General features: G+C 41.7%; 1 protein-coding gene across 2 annotated transcripts in view; it reads left to right on the forward strand.

Annotated features, from left to right (window-relative positions):
- Positions 1-13,893, forward strand: part of mtr (5-methyltetrahydrofolate-homocysteine methyltransferase) — an 80,317-nt gene extending 66,424 nt beyond the window's left edge. For both annotated transcript variants that reach the window (XM_041173783.1, XM_041173790.1), the window contains 6 exons: positions 3,350-3,505; positions 3,825-4,021; positions 5,687-5,887; positions 9,271-9,463; positions 9,823-9,935; positions 12,675-13,893. In XM_041173783.1, coding sequence (XP_041029717.1) covers positions 3,350-3,505; positions 3,825-4,021; positions 5,687-5,887; positions 9,271-9,463; positions 9,823-9,935; positions 12,675-12,761 — 947 coding nt within the window. In that variant the 3' untranslated portion in view covers positions 12,762-13,893. The remainder of the gene's footprint in view (positions 1-3,349; positions 3,506-3,824; positions 4,022-5,686; positions 5,888-9,270; positions 9,464-9,822; positions 9,936-12,674) is intronic.
- Positions 13,894-20,312: the final 6,419 nt, after the last annotated feature.

The raw sequence follows: 20,312 nt of genomic DNA on the forward strand, positions 1-20,312 counted from the left end.
TAATATGGTTTGGTTAGAGTTTGGTTCAGTAAAGGAAGTACCTGTGAACAGCACATCTTCTTGAGAATATAAAAGTGCCTATCACAGAGGAGGGCTAAGGAATATTGAGATTGTAATGGATCTGTTTGATCCACATGGGAGTTTGGAAGACAATATGGAGAGTTGCCAGTAATAGAGATCTTCTGCATGAAATGCATGGACCTGCTAATCCAAATGTCCTGTTCTTATTCTGAGCTATGTTATTATGGGTGAAAGTTCAAGTGTGTACCACTGTCCAGTGCAGCTTGATGATTAGTTCATCATTAAGGTTGCAAGAGAAGAGTTAACTGCAGCACAGTGATTCACAGTCTGGTTACTGTTTCATTGCCACAAATTGGCACTATATATTTGTGAAGTTATTGCTTCTGCTAAAATAATCTGGATGTTTCAAAAATGTATGTAATGGCAATCTCCATCAGATTGCCATTCCATTCCTAATTTTCTGCACCATGCCAGAGCTCTACATTTCTGGCCGAGACTCCTGATTCTGGCTTCTGCAGAAATGTGGAGCTTACCTGAAATGGAACTGTCTCTTTGTAGTGCTGGAGGGAAGGCAAGCCATGTCCCTGTTTAATGACACTAGCTGCCATATTCTGGTAAGTAAAGAGTTTAAATACCCCAAACTTTTTTGCAAAGCTATGGAGAGCAGGTAAGGAGGTAGGATAGCAGATTGATAGGGTGGCAGCTGGATAGGTTGGCAGGTGGGCAGGGTATATGAGTGGGTAGATGGGTTGGGGTGGTCAGCTCAGGAGGAGGTGTCAGGTTGGATGCTAGTCAGGTGAGGTTACCTCGGGTCAGGGGGTAGTCAAGTGGTTAATAATTAAAATAAAAATGAGAGCAGTAAAAGTTCTTTTGCACAAAATGGAAAACAATATTTGAAGACAGCCAGGAAAGAAAGTGAGACAGAGCAAAATAACTTGCAACTTTATTTGCATTGCTCACACAACACAAATTCCACAAAATTATTTTAGCAGTGTCTTTCAAAGCTCTTTCAAATTATAGACACTGATACACAAAATAGGGACAATTTTAGTGTTACTTTCTTCGTTTTCCCTCTATTACTCCCAGCTGTGGTGGACTGTATTGGTTACAACATATTGCCTGTGTCTCAGAACAACTCTTCCATTAATTTCTCCTGCCTCTTGGTGAGGTATCTCTGGATTCCTGTGGTGCCTTTCACAGACTGAGCTGATGAGAATGCAATTGCTGTATTAGAGAACCAAAATACTGCACCACCAAAAATTCCAATGTTTATTCTAACTGACAAAATATTTCAGACATCTGGTACCAACAGCGCTGTCTGTTCATCTCCCACTAGCCCTAAATTCTCTATTTGGAACCGTCCAATGTCTCCGACTCTAACTCAGAGTTGGAGACTTTTTTTTGGAGAGTGTGGGTGTGGGAAACTGCCCATTGCAAGTTCCTGGGCAAATCCCATGGAGCCAGTGCATTGGGACCTCTGAGGGTCGCTTAGTGAATCTTCCAGCGTACATTCAGTCTCTGACTATCCAGAAATTAGAAGATCTGGGCTAATGTTATAATAGAGGGTGGTAGCCACAGTAGGATCCAATGTATAGGCTCTTGAAGTTAAAATATCGGTTAAAATAATGAGAATCTAAAGTTTCAAAGGGAAGACTTCTCTCAGCCGGCTCAGTTAATTTAGGGCTAGTGGGAGATGAACAGACAGCGCTGTTGGTACCAGATGTCTGAAATATTTTGTCAGTTAGAATAAACATTGGAATTTTTGGTGGTGTAGTATTTTGGTTCTCTAATACAGCAACTGCATTCTCATCAGCTCAGTCTGTGAAAGGCACCACAGGAATCCAGAGATACCTCACCAAGAGGCAGGAGAAATTAATGGAAGAGTTGTTCTGGGACACAGGCAATGTGTTGTAACCAATACAGTCCACACAGCTGGGAGTAATACAGGGAAAACGAAGAAAGTAACACTAAAATTGTCCCTATTTTGTGTATCAGTGTCTATAATTTGAAAGAGCTTTGAAAGACACTGCTAAAATAATTTTGTGGAATTTGTGTTGTGTGAGCAATGCAAATAAAGTTGCAAGTTATTTTGCTCTGTCTCACTTTCTTTCCTGGCTGTCTTCAAATATTGTTTTCCATTTTGTGCAAAAGAACTTTTACTGCCCTCATTTTTATTTTAATTATTGAAAATGACTCCTTGAACTGAATTATATGAGACACTGGAATCCCCCCCGCCCAGCCTCCAGCTTCCAGCTAAAAAGTCAGGAGGGAGCTTGCCGAGAGGAACATTGATTGTTCCTTAATCATTTAACAGCCAATTGGCTGTTAGTAGACTGGAGGTGGGATATTTGCACCTCAGGGACAGGAAGTCCCACCTCAAAGAGCTACCAGCAAATCAGAGGCCAGCAGCGCTTAAGGCGTGTGATGCTAGATCAGTAGGGATATAGTTTGCGGTTCTGTCATGTGCTAGACTGCCTGGCCTCAGAGAGGGAGCTGGGGTTTGAGAGTCCATGGTGGGAGAGCAAACTGCCAACAGCCCACACAAGGAAACCTGCCAGTTTGGTCGTTTGACATGGCCCTCTCTCTCTCCACGGGTTAAATTCTGGCAATGGCAGTATAAGGCCCTTAAGTGAGCATTAATTGACCCACTGAAGGGCACACTGACTGACCACCACCACCGCTGGTATAATTGTGGGGGAAGGGGTGAGTGGGAAGGTGGCAGGCACACCGCCCGCTGGATTTAACAAGACATTCACCTTCAAACCCGCCAGCGGAGGAGCGTTACATCCAGTCATCCAGTCCCTCTTTTCCATTCCTGCGCACAATTACCCAATTTGAGTTATGGCATTCCTGTGTCAGTGCCCCTCTAATTGGCTATCAAGAGGCCTAAAAGGACACCGATTTTGGATTTTCCTGCCGTCTTGATGGTAAAAGGCTGCATTTCTCCAACCTCTCCTTTGACATTCCCTCTTTCTGCCTCTGCCCTCTGGTCCCATGACTAAAGCCAAGATTCGAAGCTGTTTGGGCATTCACAAAGGATCTGGCATCCTCTCTCTCTCTCTCTCTCTCTGTTGCCCTGCTGACCAATCACTTGTGAGTATAAAACAAGGCTGTTGTGCAGTTTTGATACGGTTACATAGCTGATTTAGGGTGGCTTAACATAATTAAACTGGATAAATGCGTTTGACTGTAGCAGTTACTATGATGTAAATTATCTTGACAGTACTGACATGAAGGGCAACTAGTATGTTGGAAAAAAATAATTTTTAAAAATCTTAGTATAAGTTCAATGCGCTTTTAAAGTGATCAGAACTATCTCCTTTTACAGTGAAGCCAACTTTTATTGGGACACAATCCTTTCTAGCTTATGACCTGCGGAGACTGATAAGCTATATTGATTGGAAACCTTTCTTTGATGTTTGGCAGCTGAAGGGAAAATACCCAAATCGTGGATATCCCAGAATCTTTAAAGACAAGACAGTAGGTTAGTGCCAATAGAACTACCTTTCCAAATTAATTAAGACTTCATGTTAAAATTCCTTTCTATTATTTTCTTTACCTTTAGCTGCCATTACTTTTTTATGATTGTAATGTTATGATGCCATCAACAGAGTTTGCAATTTGAAGACAATGCTGCCCGAATCTTCTCATGAAAGGTGGCTTTCATCTGTTTTTTTTGTTGCATCCATTGGCCACATCAAGCAGTCTCAAGGATAGGCCAGAAGTTGCCATGCATTGACTAGAGAAAGGGTAATATTTATGCATTATCTTATATTAGGCATAACCTGTTAATTAACGTGCAGGTGAAGAAGCCAAGAAGGTTTTTCAAGATGCACAGAATATGCTGTACACGCTGATTGAAGAGAAGAGATTAACGGCCAGAGGAATCATAGGGTTCTGGCCAGCTCAAAGTGTTGGGGATGACATACACTTGTTTGCAGAGGATGCTTTGCCCCACATTGGTGAACCAGTGGCTAAGTTTTATGGTTTACGGCAACAGGTACGACTTTTTCTTGTCAGTTAAAAATATTCAGTTTCTCAGTTGGCAAATGCACTGCCCAGTGTAGTACCGATGCATGCTAACCAGGTAAATCTTGGATATGATCCCTTGCCTGTCCTATTTTAGCTCACTTGGGTCATTGGTTAGGAAAGAAAAAAAAAATCAGAAATGGGCTCCCACCTAATCATTGTCCAGTGATACCTGTTGTTAACACTTGAACATAAGAAATAGCAGCAAGAGTAGATCATTTAGCTCCTTGAGCTTGTTCTACCATTCAGTACATTCATGGCTGATCTTCTACCTCAACTCCACTTTCCTGTCCAAATAAAACATGTGAGGACATGATTAAACTCAGTTCTGCTCCCCTCCGCAGTTGAATAGACTGTCAGCACACACTGTCTAGACTTACTATTAACAGCATTTGGATGAATGGTATTTGCACGACACCCACATCCCAGCAAGATTACAGAATTTTCAGAGGTGAAAAAATTGGCAACAAAAAAGTGATTAGCTGGTATATTACTCATTCCATATAAGTTTGGGCTAAAAGTTCTATTCAAGGTTCTAACATATTTGGATTTTTAAACCCGAGCAACGGTATATATTGTTATTTTGCTCCCCAGAACAGTTGACTTCTACATGACCAGTTTAATTCTCTGTGGGTTTCCCAAATCATGCTGCATTTCCTGGGGTATTGTTGGGGGAGGTGGTGTTTGGTGGGGAAGGGCATGCAGCAGATTCTTCCCCACACTGAGCAGTGGAGCTGAAACATTGGCTGCTGAGAGCGGGTGAGAATGGGCTCTGGTGGATTTCTTTATTGATCATTAGTTAGCATGATAGCATGCTGTTGGGGCACCTGTACTAAGGATAGATTCTTATTGTTGGAGACTCTTCTGGAATGAACTGGAGAGCTGAGGGAGTGAATTCACACAGAGCATTGATGTACTGCCATCTCTTTGATTTCAAAGTAGAACAAGAAACTTAAAGAGTGATTGCAATTTAACAAACATAGGGGAGGCGGTGGCATAGTGGTAGTATCACTGGATTAGTATTCCAGAGACTCAGTAATGTTCTGGGGACCTGGGTTCACATCCCACCATGGAAGATGGTGGAATTTGAATCCAATAAAAACATGGAATTGTAAGTCTGATGGAATTATAAGTCTCATGAAACCATGGCAATTGTCACAAAAACCCATCTGGTTCACTAATTTCCTTTAGGGAAGGAAGTCTGCTGTCCTTACCTGGTCTGGCCTACCTACAACTATAATGTAGTTGACTCTTAAAAATGCCCTCTAAACAAGGGCAATTAGGGATGGGCAATAAATGCTGGCCTAGCCAGTGATGCCCATGTCCCACAAATAAAAGAAAACATGCAAGTACAAAGCAATAAACATAAATGTAGATTTTGGGGGTTTTTTGCATTACTTAAGCAGGGAGTAAATTATATGAACGTTGCATTGCCAGCGTCACATTGCTTCCAGTAGTGGGTGCATGCATAGTTCTCAGTGCATCCTGTATGTGTGTAAATGATTATTCTGTCTAGTGCCACAATTGTTGAAGGTATAATTGTGTTCTTCCTTGTCGGGAAATATCCCTGTGAGCCATCAGCATGATTTTGTCGACTGCCAGTAAATGCAATTGTTTCAACTTCCATGTTTTCCAGGTGGACAAGGACTCCATTAGTACGGAAAAGTACTGCTGCATCTCCGATTTCATAGCACCAAGTGACTCTGGCGTGTTGGATTATATCGGTGTGTTTGCAGTGGCATGCTTTGGTGCTGAGTTGCTGAGCAAACAGTATGAGGAGGAGGGTGATGACTACAGCAGCATAATGGTTAAGGCCTTGGCAGACAGACTAGCTGAAGTAAGGCTGATATTCATTAACCATATTTAACCAGAGTTTGCAGTCCAATTTACACATTTAATGAAAAGTAACACTTTCATATTGGATAATTTGTATTTGAGAAGCTGTGTTGTGACTTCAACAGTAAGAGTTGGCCATCCTTGAAAGGTTAAGTTGCGTACATTTTTAAGTTTTTCATCTTAGGTTTGATCCTAACTCATTGTCTGGCTGTAAGAGAAATCCTGTTAAAGATGGGTATGGGTAATAGCTGAATTTATGCTATCAAAGAAGAGAATTTCAGAATGCAGAGAAAGATTTACAAACTTACTCTATTCTGTAAGCCATCAATAATTAATGGGAAGAACTTTCTTCGTCGGGGGAGGTTGTGCAGCCAGTCAGCGCCCCCGATCGGCTGGGTGCTGCCATTTTACGTGGGCAGGCCAATTAAGGCCCACCCAGCATGACGCATGCCTGGAAGCGCTGAGTGCTCCCTGTGCGGGTGGGGGTGGGCTGCCTGAGTCCAGGAGAAATCAGCACAGAAATCTCCCTGCCTCAGGGGGATTAGTTGAAGTTCTGAAAATTTTAATAATAAAAAAAAATGAAGACATGTCCCCTCATCTGAAAGTGTCACATGAGCTGTGACATGTCTATGAATGTTATTAAAAATTTTCATATAACTTTAAATACTTTCATGAATCCTCATCCCACCCATGGATGAGGTTCCATGATAAATACGAAGGCCGCCTGGACTCTTCGCCTGCCCGCCAACCTTAAGGTTGGACAGGCAGCTACGTTAAATGTTTTAATTGATATTTAAATGGCCTTAATAGGTCTTTGACAGTTCGGCGGGCGCGCTGCCAACTCGGGTGCGCGCCCACCAAACTAAAAATCTGAATGATGCGCAGTGATGTCGGGACTCACGCCCAATGTCACCATGCGTCGGCGAGCGGGCCCTGCCCCCACTCGCCAACCCGTAAATTCTGGCCAACGTGTTTTTGGCCCTCAATAACCAGCTCACTGACACCCAGTTTGGGGTCCGCCAGGGCAGTTCAGCTCCTGACCTCATTACAGCCTTAGTTCACACATGGACAAAGAGCTGAACTCCCAAGCTGATGTGAGAGTGACTGCCCTTGAAATCAAGACTGCATTTGAACGAGTGTGGCATCAAGGAGCCCTAGCAAAACTGGAGTCAATAGCAATCAAAGGGGAAAACTCTCCAATGGTTGGAGTCATGCAGAGCACAAAGGAAAATAGTTTTGTTGTTGGCGGTCAGTCATCTCAGCTCCACGATGTCATTGCAGGAGTTCCACAGAGTAGTGTCCTCAGCCCACCCACCTTCAGCTGCTTCATCAATGACCTTCCATCATAAGGTCAGAACTGGGAACGTTCACTGATAATGGCACAATGTTCAGCACCATTCGCGACCCCTCAGATATTGAAGCAGTCTATGTCCAAATGCAGCAAGACCTGGATAATATCCAGGCTTGGACTGACAAGTAACATTCATTCCACACAAGTGTCAGGCAATGACCGTCTCTAACAAGAGAGAATCTAACCATTTCCCCTTGACATTCAATTACCTACACTGAATCCCCCACTATCAACATCCTGGAGGTTACCATTGACCAGAAACCAAACTGGACTAGACATAAATACTGTGGCTACAAGAGCAGATCAGAGGCTAGGAATCCTGCAACCAGTTACTCGCCTCCTCACTCCCCAAAGCCTGTCCACTATCTACAAGCACAAGTCAGGAGTTTGATGGAATACTACCCACTTGCCTGGATGAGTGCAGCTTCCACAACACTCAACAAACTTCACACCGTCCAGGACAAAGCAGCCCACTTAATTGTCACCACATCCACAAACATTCACTCCCTCCACCACTGGTGCACAGTAGCAGCATTGTGTACCATCTACAAGATGCACTGCAGGAATTCACCAAGGCTCCTTAGACAGCACCTTCCAAACCCATGACCACTACCATCTAGAAGGGCAGGGGCAGCAGACAGATGGGAACACCATCACCTGGAAGTTTCCCTCCAAGTCATTCACCATCCTGACTTGGAAATATATCACCGTTCCTTCACTGTTGCTGGGTCAAGGTCCTGAAACTCCCTCCCTAACAGTCCTATGGGTGTACCTACACCACATGGACTGCAGCGATTCAAGAAGGCAGCCCACCACCACCTTCTTGAGGTCACCTAGGGATGGGCAATAAATGCTGGCCCAGCCAGCGAAGCCCACATCCCGTGAATGAATAAAAAAAAGTATGTGAAACAGATTATTGGCATGGGTACTGAAACAAAAAAAACCCGAATGAGTTTCAAAAAAGCAATTTACTGCTTCTGGTCAACGAATGGGATCCAAGATTATTGGAAATGCCCCATAGGAATATGGAAAGGGAAACTAGATGGACCGAGGATCTTCTACCTGAAGTTACTGTCACTATGTAACAAGTGGTTTATTCTGAACAAGCCATCAACATGTGTTCTGTTTATACAAATTTATTTTAGTCTTAAAAGGCATAAATTAAAATTCAGCTTCGTTTTTCAGTGATTTATTAAGAAGTTGCAGGATAATGCGCATGGTGATATTTTACAACTTTTCCAAAATCAACAGGAAATGTTAAGGGAAAAATATAACTTTTTTAAACAAAATGTCCTCTCATGAAAATCATCTAACAAAGTATTTTTAGTTACAATCACGTGATACACTAAGTCATATTGAAATGTGTTGTTAAAATACTGGCATACAAACACCATCATGACATAACTCACAAGACATGAAGATCTTGGCCCTTTAGAAAGGAAGTTTTATGAGTTACAGCATGACTGTATTAAAATAATAAGCAAACTCATTGGGACCAGATAACTTACAAAAATTTAAATCATTCCTTCTCCAATTATCTTTTCCTCCTGAGGCTGGATGAATTTTAGCAGGAAGACCTGAACAATGTTCAGGCTTGAGCTGATAAGTGGCAAGTAACATTCATGCCACACAAATAAAATGCCAACAGGAGAGAATCTAACCATCTCCCCTTGACATTCAATGGCATTACCATCACTGAATACCCCACAATCAATGTCCTGGAGGTTACTGTTGCCCAGAATCTTACTGGACCAGCCATATAAATACTATGGTTACAAATGATGTGTAAACAATAAGTGAGATGTGGCTTTAAGTGCATATTACAGACAGGTCGATGTTCAGATGGGAGGACAAAACATTGAAGTAGAATTTGTTGCTTTGCTGAATTGTCAGGTTGCTCAGTGTTGTCTGTGACAAAGTTGTAGACAAAATACCATTCAATTTAATCAATTCCTGATGAACAGTTTGACTTGCTGCTTGGACACTGTAAAATATGTTGCAGAGATTTTTAATTTTCTTTTCATACTTTGAAGGCCTTTGCAGAAGAGATGCATGCAAGAGTCCGTAAGGAATTTTGGGGCTACTCCCCTGATGAGAGCCTTGATGCTGCCGACATTCATAGAATCAAATATGTGGGAATTCGTCCAGCTCCAGGTTACCCAACCCAACCTGATCACACTGAAAAAATAACAATGTGGAAACTGGCTAATATTGAAGAGGATACAGGTAATAAAAAGAGAGTCTTCATTTGGTATGTTGTTCAGCAGGAATTGAAATGAGGGTTTACGAATTGTTAGAACAGAACAACAGTTATGTTACAATTTTGACTTTTCAGTTGTTAACACTGCTTATTCCTCCTTGCTCAGTTTGAACTTCTGGCTGAAGGTGCAGCAATGCATATTGATCTGAACCAATTTAGTATCCTTAACTGGATCAGATAAATAGAACTATGCCATGTTCTTAAATTATTTGAGAGAATTTGTGCACTTTCATCTCTAAATTCAATAAATGGTGGCGATTTAATATTTAGTTGTCACGCCTCATGGACATCAGACTGAAGAGGTATCTCTTTACTTTCTACTCAGGAATTACATTGACTGAATCCTTGGCTATGACTCCAGCGGCTGCAGTCTCCGGACTTTATTTCTCCAGTCCACAATCTATGTATTTTGCTGTTGGTAAAATTACTAAGGAACAGGTTGGTGGTTAACTTATGAAGCATTTGATTCCAGGAAATGTATTTAATAGGCTAAATCTGCTTAATCTGTGGAAATTGGTGGGCAAAGCACACAAACTTGGAACACCTCCTTCAATTTTTTGGGGCTATTTGTCAAAGTTATAGATAAATTATATATAAATATAACTGAACTTCTTCCACTCTAACATTTGTAAAGGCTTCCTCCTAAATCATTTCTACTTGAGCATGTTCAAGACTGACACATCAGTGCAACACGGAGGGAGTGCTTCACTGTCACAAGTGATGTTTTTCAGATGAGATGTTAAACCGGAAGCTCATCCGTTACCTTAAGGGCAGACATAAATACCCCATACACTTTTGAGAGTATGGGATTCACCTAGTGTTCTGGTCAACATTTGTGCTTCAACCAATATTATTAAAACAAATTGTCTGACCATGATCCCATTGGTGTTTGTGGATCCTTACTATACATAAATTAGCTGCCACATTTCTCTACATTACAACAGTGACTACATTTCAAAAGTACATAATTGACCGTAAAGTTCTTTAGGATATGGAGGTCACAAATGGCATTATGTAAATGTCAGCCTTTTTCTTCCTTTTCTTCAAAGTTATTGGACATTAATTTGAAAGAAGCACTTTGCATACATCTCTGAGGTCTTCTAAGGCGCTTTGTATTCAATTAGTTTAAAATTATGTAGGGATGTCGAGCAGACATTTAATCATATAAGGATTTCACAACAAATCAGCAATGAATGGCTGGTTAATCTGTTTCAGTGATGTTGGTGAAGGAAAGAATGTTGTTCACGGCACTCAAAGGCACTGTGCTTCTTTTGAGAAGTACCATGAGATCTTACAGCATTCATCCGAATAGGGAGGCAGGATCTTTGTTTAATGTCAGTGTTCAAAATACAACAATCCCAACAATGAAGCACTCTCTCTAAGCACTGCAGTGAAGTGTCAGCCAAACTGAGGTGTTCAACTGTTAAAGGGAGGCTTAAACTTATGATTTCTGACAAGGGCAATAAGGTTTCAGTGCTTTAATACAGTAGGGTATCCGTCAATGTAGATTTTGGGGTTGAATTTTCTAATGCATTCTGACTGGGACAGCACTGAGCAGATCTAAATTCTCTGAACAGGTGCCGTAGAGGAAGAACTAAGTGATGAGCTGTCTGAGGAACTTTTACTAAGCTAGATAAACAAAGAGCAGGCAGTACAGGAAAGGACGCTGCTTGTTATTATTTTGGTCTTGGTGCACTATGAGGGAAGGAGAAGTGAGTGAATTGGTTAAAACCTACATACAAATGGGGAGGGGAAATAAAAAATATAGAAAATCAACATTTAGAAAAAAATAAAATCTATAGTGATAGGGCGTAAGAATCCTGTTCTTGAGCTATCCTAGGTTATTACAAGTTCCTCAGTGAATCATTTGAGTAGTTGAGACATGCAGACCACACTGCTGCGAGTGTGTTTGTTGTTGCCTGGTGCAGTTCAAACCCAGTTTTGATGGTCCTACAACTGAATAGTCTTCTAATACCAGCCATCGAGGCTCACACATCAATAATCGTCATTTGGGTAAGTTATCATCCTTCAGAAGAGAAAATTGGGAAGGATGTAAAAAAATTATTTTAATGCTACTGTCATTTAACATATCCCATTTAACACATCTATAATAAAGGTAACTAAGAAAGTTAGCCAAAGAAAAGATTTGCATGGGCAGGATTTTCCTCCCCATCGGGGGGCGAAGTTGAAGAGCAGGCGCATGGAGGCACCCCTCCAATCGGCACCCCCAATTGGGGGCGTGCTGCCATTTTAAGTAGGCGGGCCAATTAAGGCCCGCCCACCGTGACATCCGCACAGAAGCACTGTGCACTCTGTGTGTGTGTGTGTGTGTGTGTGTGTGTGTGTGTGTGTGTGTGTGTGTGTGTGTGTGTGTGTGTGTGTGTGTCGGGGGGGGGGGGCGGCGGAATTCCTAAACCCGAGAGTGTGGTCTTTCACGCAAGCACAAGAAAGAGCATACTCATCTCCCTGAGGCCTCAGGAAGATTGTCTCTACTGTACAAATTATTAAAAATAGAAAAAAATCCCTGACTTGTCCCCTCATGTGATTTAATTGAACTTTTAAAAACCTACATGAAACCTCATCCCCCCCGTGGATAAGGCTTCATGTTTTTTCTGAAGCCCGCCAGGGCTCCCAGCCTGCCCTTAACGTTGGATGGGCTGGTCCATTAATTACTTCAATGACTCTGTCAATGGCCTCAATTGACCATTGACAGATGGGCAGGCGCACAGCTGATTTTGCTGCGCCCCTGCCTTCCTGAAAATTTAAATGGGACGGGGTGACATCGGGAGTTCCGCCTGATGTAACCACGAGTCATTTTATGCATCGGCGAGCGGGCTTACCAATGGGAAAATCCAAACCTGCCTCATGAAACTATTTTGGCAAACTTAATGTTTGCCATATTTTATTCTGTCTGACAAATGCAACAGTTTGTGTTTTAAATTTGTCTCGTTTTATATCTAGGGAATTTTTTGACCTGGATTCTATATTTAAAAACCACTAAATATATACTTAATGCAGAATCACATTATGAAGCAGATTTTTTGAATCCACTTGTACAAGTATGCAATATTTGAACATGCAGATCAATATCTAAATCAAGGCAGTGACCTGTATTTGTGTTGATGTGATGGATTGTTGGAACTTTGCAATTCATATGAATGTGATGTTGATTTACAGGTTGAAGATTATGCAGCCAGAAAACAGATGAGAACAGAAGATGTTGAGAAATGGCTGGGACCCATTTTAGGATATGATACTGATTGATAACTCATAAGACAAATCATAGTGAGGCACCGTTAAATTGGTCTTACACACTGAAAACATTTTGGTCTTCCTGCATTTTTTCATATGTTATAAAAGTTATGTACTTATGCATGCAGTAAAGACTGCATTTCTGGAAAAAACAATCAGGATCACACCCGTGTAATGATAGCTTGGAGCTCATTGGAACTTTCACCAGCCATCTTAATACATTTTAGTAGAAATAGAATTAAGCAACACATGTTAAGAATATGCTTTTTCTCCCTTTTAGGCTTCGCTCCCCTTCGGTCATGTTATTCCCAGCAGAGACAATACTTCCAGCTCCCAGGCCACTTAATTTTTGTTGGTAACGGCTTCATATTACTCAATTTATAATCTTGTTTGCAAGTGAATTTAATATCTCCAGTTTCTGATGTCCTCAAAATTAAATCTGACTACAATTTGCGCAGATGCTGCGTAAAGCAATTCGTTTTTTAAGTTAGGAATTCTTTTTTAAGGACTGATGGTTAACAATCAGGTTTCATGTAAAAAAAATTCACATCAAGGGTGGAATTGTCCCATATTTGCCCTAAGTGCAGTTGCAGGTGTGAAAAATGACGTTTTACCTGCCGGCCACAATGGTGGATTTTTGCGCCATATTGTCCACTTCTCGACTCATTAATTATGTAGGCAAAGGAAACATGCCCTCTTGCCGGCGGGCAGCCTCTGAATCATCTGCCACACAGTTACCTCACCATTTCCTCACTCCGGGTGGCATTTCTAAACAGCAGGCACACACACATTTCTCAATGCTTGCAGACATGACTGCTCCAGTGAAGACGTGGTACTAAAAGCCAAGAAAAGTTGCGACTCATCACTGGAATGCCTTTTGGAGGCCCACTGTGATGTCCTCCACCCCCCACTCTGGCCCCAGGAGGTCCAGCAATCTTACCACTTGGCTTGGGAGGTAGTGGCAGTGGTGGTCAGTGCCAATGCTGCACACAAGAGGTTGGCCAGTCAGTGCAGAAAGACGATGAATGATCCCATCCGTGCCACCAGGGTAACGCAACCATCTCATTACTCTAAACTCACACTCACAAGACCATCACACATTCATTGGCATCTCACTCACTGCCAGCTCAACAGACATCACCACTTTCTGTCTCACACACACCCTCATCTCCACTGGAGATTGCCTCTTCAGCCCTCACAATCTTCAGGCCACTTGCACAACCCAGTACAGCCCTCGCCCTGCAGCCTCTTCCCTTGCCTGGGGCCACATCTGCCCCTTCCCTAAGCAAGCCCTAGCCCTGCAGTTGTTGAAAAGCCGCCCCTGCCTTACAGCTCGTCTGGTGGGTAGAGACCTGCTCCACTAAAAGTGATGTGGTGCTGCCTGCGAAGCCTGGTGCTGATGACTGCGAGTGCTGCCCGAAGCAAGGTAGGCAAACTAACCTCGAAGTCCCGAGCAAAGTGCAGCTCACCAGGTGCATGTTGCTTATGTACAGTTGGGAAACACTTCGGGCAATCACGCCGATGCGCTCAGACGATCCAGCGTGGGGGGATGATTCTGGCAAGCAGGGCTTATAATAAAATGCTAAAGTATTGAAATTAGGATCCCGACATGCGGCGGTGGGAAACGCAGCCCGCCAATGTTGGCTGGAACGGATGATCACAAACTGGTTTTACAACGGTGTTAAAACTGATTTTTGGTCGTCTTGCCATATTGTCTGCTCACACCTGCCATGATGCTTGCCGTTAATGGGACCGGACAATTCTGCCCAGCGTCTTTGTGCTTACACAGCATTAACTTTTGTTATCGGTCAAGTACAACATGTTAAAGCACCAGTACATGGTGTCATCAAGCGGTGGGATACAGGGTCCACTGTCTTCCCTATCTTCCTTTATTCTTTCGTGGGATGTGGGCATTGCTGGCAAGGCCAGCATTTGTTGCCCATTCCTAATTGCCCTTGAACTGAATGGATTTGTAGGCTATTTCAGAGCGCAGTAGTCAATCATATTGCTGTGGGCCTGGAGTCACATGTAGGCTAGACCAGGGGTAAGGATGGCAGATTTTCTTCTCTAAAGGACATTAGTGAACCAGCGTCACTAGCACTGAGACTAGCTTTACAATTCCAGATTTATTAATTGATTTTAAATTCCATGAGCTGCCATAGTAGGATTTGAATCCGTGTCCCTAGAGCATTAGCCTGGGCCTCTGGATTACTTGCGCAGTGACATTACTACCATGCCGCCATCTCCCCCTTCACTGTTGAATACACGCGCATAATAGTCAGTGTCTTGTGACAGATGGGAGTGGAGCGAAGGAATTATTGCCGACTCTATTGCATGGCTCAAAGTAACAAACTCAAAAATTCAAATCCATAGTAGCTCGGTTACAAAAAATGTATCAAAGATCAGAACAGTAAACAGAAGAGGGGGAAGAAGAAAGAAAATAAATGTAAAACTAAACTCACAAGAACAGCAACTCTTCAATTAGTTTCTAAGGTTCTCCTTTTGAGTCATGTATAATATGCAAAACCATATTCCTGACATAAAAAGTGAATTATTTTACAAAAAAATTCTAGGTGGACGATATTCCCCCATTTTCTGCAGTGATCAACAACAAAGTACATAATCCCATATTATCTTCTCACCAGGTCTTCTGCGACGATTGACATTAAGCAGCCACAGACTTCTATTACATTTTCCAAGTGACTAATGCTCATGTGAATTTAGGAGGATATGACGACATAAGAACACGGGAACAGGAATAGACCATTTAGCCCCTCAAACCTGTTCCACCATTCAATGCTACCATTGGCTTATCTCTGACCTAACTTCATATAGCCACCTTTGTCCCTTATTCCTTACACCTTTTGCTAACAAAAAGCTATCAATCTCAGTTTTGAAAATAACAATTGATCCAGTATCAATTGCCATTTGCAGATGAGAGTTCAAAACTTCTACCACCCTTTGCATTAGAATTTTTCCTAATTTCAATCCTGAGAGGTCTGGCTCTAATTTTTTGACTATGCCCCCTAATCCTAGACTCCCCAACTAATGGAAATAGTTTTCCCCAATCTACCCTTGCTCAATCCTGTTTTTTACTTTATCCTATTGTTTTCCGTTGGGGTTTACAGGATTGTCATGAGGTACAGACTTCTCTGTGGCTGATTTGTTTTTTCTTCTCCATTCCCTAGCCCTGTTAGTACTCGCTAGTACTGCCCTGGCTGTAATCTGCTAGCTCAGCACAGACAAGGGACTCAGACCTTCCTGATCTGCTTAGTAGGGAACTATTTAGTCTTTCACCCGCTGAGCCTTGACATAAAGGTGAAAATTCTATGCAAAACAAAACAGGGCTATTACAGATTTTGCAGGTTCAATATCATTGTAAAGGTAAGTAAGCTAGGTTTACATTAAAGAAAATCCTATTGACCGGAGCTTAATTTATTATAACTATGTCACTGATGTGGCATCAATCATTTACCTTATTTCATTGTCATATGTGGATCAGGTATAAGCATGCATGTTTATTCAAATCAAATTTTGATTGGAAGTCTGAAATGTTTCACGAAACGAGTCCTCAGATGCTTTCTTCTCATTGATATTGAGGGGATTCTTGATTTAATTCAGACTAGTGAAATCTCGGTGCACCTTCAGTGAGTGGATTAAACTGGTAGTTTATTGCCAGTTTCATGTAGAGCAAAGTGTTTGCTAAATTATATTTAATATAGTTGACGGTTATCATAGACTATCCAATATTGCACACCCTATGCCTTTAATCTCACTGGAGGATTGTTAAATTTATTTTACTACATTTAAAGTGCTCTTTAGAATTGTAGTAAAAGTTTAATCTTAAAGTTGTTGTTTGCAACTAATTGTATATGTAAAACATTTCTGTCAAACCTGTACATTGATCATGCCTGTTTAAGTATCACTGTATATTCTCAATGAATTTTTGATTACATTTATAATTACATTACAATTTGTAATTATATTACGATAATTTAATTTCCTTATCTTTTTCAGGCTCCATTCACTTTTAAAGGTTTTAAATAGAGATTTTCATTAGGGGGTTGAATAAAGTTTTGTTTAAATAATTGTATGTTATTTTGTGTTTTTGTTAAGACTGCTGGTAGTTTTGAATCATATAAAGTGAACAATAGTCCTTGAATCAGCTAAAAGATTCAACAGAATAAGTGATTTTTAAATCTGGTAAAGTGGTCCTATTCGTGTTTTGGAGACTAAAATTGAGGGTGTTTTTTGTCCTCAAGCAATAATGAGATCACTGAAAGTAAATCATTCTACAGTAAAGAAGAGTGTTGTAAAAGGAAACAGGCAGAATGGAATATAATACTGTGGGTACAAGAACAGGTCAGAGGCCAGGAATCCTGCGGCAAATAACACCTGACTCCCCCAAAGTCTGTCCGCCATCTACAAGGCACTAGCGAGTGTAATGGAATACGCTTCACTTGCCTGGATGTCTGCAGTTCTAATAACACATAAAGGTTGACGCCATCCAGGACAAAGCAGCCTACTTGACTGGCACCCCATCCACAAGCATTCACTCCCTTCACCACCTATGTACAGTGGTAGCAGTGTGTACCATCTACAAGATGAACTGCAGGAACTCACCAAGGCTCCTTGCACAGCACCTTCCAAACCCACGACCACTACCATCTAGAAGGACAAGAGCAGCAGACACATGGGAACACCACCACCTGGAAGTTTCCTTCCAAGCCACCCTCCATCCTGAAATTATATCGCTATTCTTTCACAGTCACTGGGTCAGGACCCTGGAATTCCTTAACAGCACTGTGGGTGCACCTATATCACTTGGATTGCAGCAGTTCAAGGCGGCAGCTCACCACCACCTTAAGGGCAATTAGGGATGGGCAGTGAATGCTGGTGTAGCCAGCGACATCCACATCTCATGAATGAATATTTAAAAATGTGCACAAGGTTATGTTAATGTAATCAAGAGGGGAAAGGGCCATTTGTTACTTGTGCAGTTGCCCCATGCTGTTGTCAATCATATCCAGGTTAGAACTATCCCTGTCGCCTACCTCTTGGCTGAAGCAAGAGACCTGTAGTCAATTCAGAAACCCTGTCAGAAAGTCTTCTGATCTCAACAGGAAAGCTTCAAGAGGCTCACAAACTTTTTTTCAGAATATGTCAAGATCATCCCTTTTTCCAGAAACCCAATTTAAAGCCTCCTTGATGGACTTGAGCCCTGTTCCAGAGGCTTGTTCATTTTCTGAGAGTAAAACTACGAATCGTCCAACCTCACTACCTGTTTTTCAGTTTAGGTGGGTGGTGTTCTAGCTGATGCCATCACCTCAAAGACAATGCTAATGGTTATTTGCTAGTTGTCAATTCCTAATTTTTAAAAATCTTATAGATGCTGAATGGCTATAGATATGTAATCACTATTGTAAAAGAGTTATTCATTTACCCATTTCAGAGACTGTGCCATGACTATTTGGGAAATTGAATAAACTGGTCATTTATGGGCAAGCACTAGAAGTTATTATTGTTATTTAAGTGTTGTTAAAATCCAATTAGTTCACTATATATCCTTGAGGGAAGGGAGCCTGCCACCCTTACCCAGTCTGGTCTACATGTCATTTCAATACATGGCTGATTCATTGTCCTCTAAAATAGTAAAACAGGCCACACATTGTAAATGAAGTTGGTGAAAATAAAAATCAACAGACATACAATCCAGGCACTGTCTCAGAAAAGACCGAGGTAATCTCAGACTAGTCAAGTTCTCATTAATATCTGCGATTGCACAATTTGGGAGACCTGTTCCACAGGCTAATCAAACAATGAGCTATAATCATATGGTATACGTTTCAGCCAGGGCTTTTCCACTACCTTTCCTGCACATGTCCTGTCCCACCAGCAGGATACCTGCCAGAAGTGGGCAGTGCAGTCATATATATTAAGGCATGATCTGGACTGATCCAGTTTTATGACTTTAGGTTAAACTCAAGGAAACATTTTGCTCTTTGCCTACTGTGGCCCCTCAACTGATGAATGTACTTGTCCATGTAGAACATCACTTGGAGGAAGCAAAGGCATAGAATGTATCCTGGGTTGGGGAACTTCGATATTCACCACTTAGTGATTCAGTAGTACCACCACAGACTGCGTTGGCTGAGTCAAATAGGACATAGCTTCAAAGCTATTTGACCTCATCCTCACTAACCTGCTGGTTACAGAATTGTCTGATCTCGGTAGCATTGGTAAAAGAGAGCACTGGAGGACAGTTTAAATGAAGACTAAGTCTCACCTCCACTATGAGGACACCCTCCATCATGTATTGTGGCACTGCAAGGAGAAACCAAAGAAAACTATCCAGCAGCTGAACTCAATCCTAATGCATAGAAAAGAAGATTGGAGTTGTCAGATTGCAGTTATCACAGCCCCAAGACATCACTGCAAGAGTTCCTCAGGGAAACATTTTTGGTCCAGCCAAATTCAATTGCTTCACCATTGACCTACTTTCCATTATAAATGGTCAGCAGTAGGACTGTTTTATGTGAAGAGTTGTCAATGGAGTCAGACATGGGAATCATCAATGATGCCAGCCTATACCAGGAATTGGATAACATTCAGGCTTGAGCTGACTGTAACAGTCATGTCACTTAGATGCCAGTTAATGACCATCTCAACAAAATACCCATTTCCGTCAGACCTTCTACAGCATTAACATTAATGAATCCCTGGTTCTTAAGATCTTGAGGATGGTTGAACTGAAGCCATATCCGTACTTTACAGAAGTAGATCTTCTAAATCTGAGAAACAACATGAGAAATGCACTGGTACATTTAATGACCCTCCAAATAGTGCAGCACATGTAATAGTTTAGACAAGTAATTTTGGGCACCACTGGATATCTCTACCACCTGAACACTGTATAGAGGAAAGTGCAACAGCGTTAACACTTAGCCAACTGTGTACATGCTGTGAAAAATGGATGTTGTGCAGTGTTACCCTAGGCCTCCATGTTCCAATAATCCTCTGAAAAATAAATTCTAAGCTCCCCCATCATCCTGACTCTACATACCTTTTTCTAATGGTTTTCAAATCAGAAACAATCTGCTATGAGACATTACCTCAGCTGAACCTAATAGCAGCAGATGCAAACTTAATCACTAAGATAAAAGCAAAATACTGCGGATGTTGGAAATCTGAAACAAAAATAAAAATAGCTGGAAAAACTCAGCATCTGCGGAAAGGAATACAGTTAACGTTTTGAGTCCACATGACTCTTAATCAGAACTGAGGGAATATAGAAATGAGGTGAAATATAAGCTGGTTGGGGGGGGTAGGACAGGTAGAGCTGTATAGAGGGCCAGTGATAGGTGGAGGCAAAGGAGAGATTGCCAAAGATGTCATAGACAAAAGGACAAAGGGGTGTTAACAGTGGCGATATTAGCTAAGGAATGTGCTAATGGTGACATTAAGGGTAGAAAGGATGAGCAAGTAACAGATGGCTCTAGAGAGGATGGGGTGGGGGGATAGGATCAAAATAGGCTAAAAGGTGGAGATGAAACAATGGATGGA

Source organism: Carcharodon carcharias, chromosome 2 (assembly GCF_017639515.1).
Source record: "Carcharodon carcharias isolate sCarCar2 chromosome 2, sCarCar2.pri, whole genome shotgun sequence".
Taxonomy (NCBI): Eukaryota; Metazoa; Chordata; class Chondrichthyes; order Lamniformes; family Lamnidae; genus Carcharodon; species Carcharodon carcharias.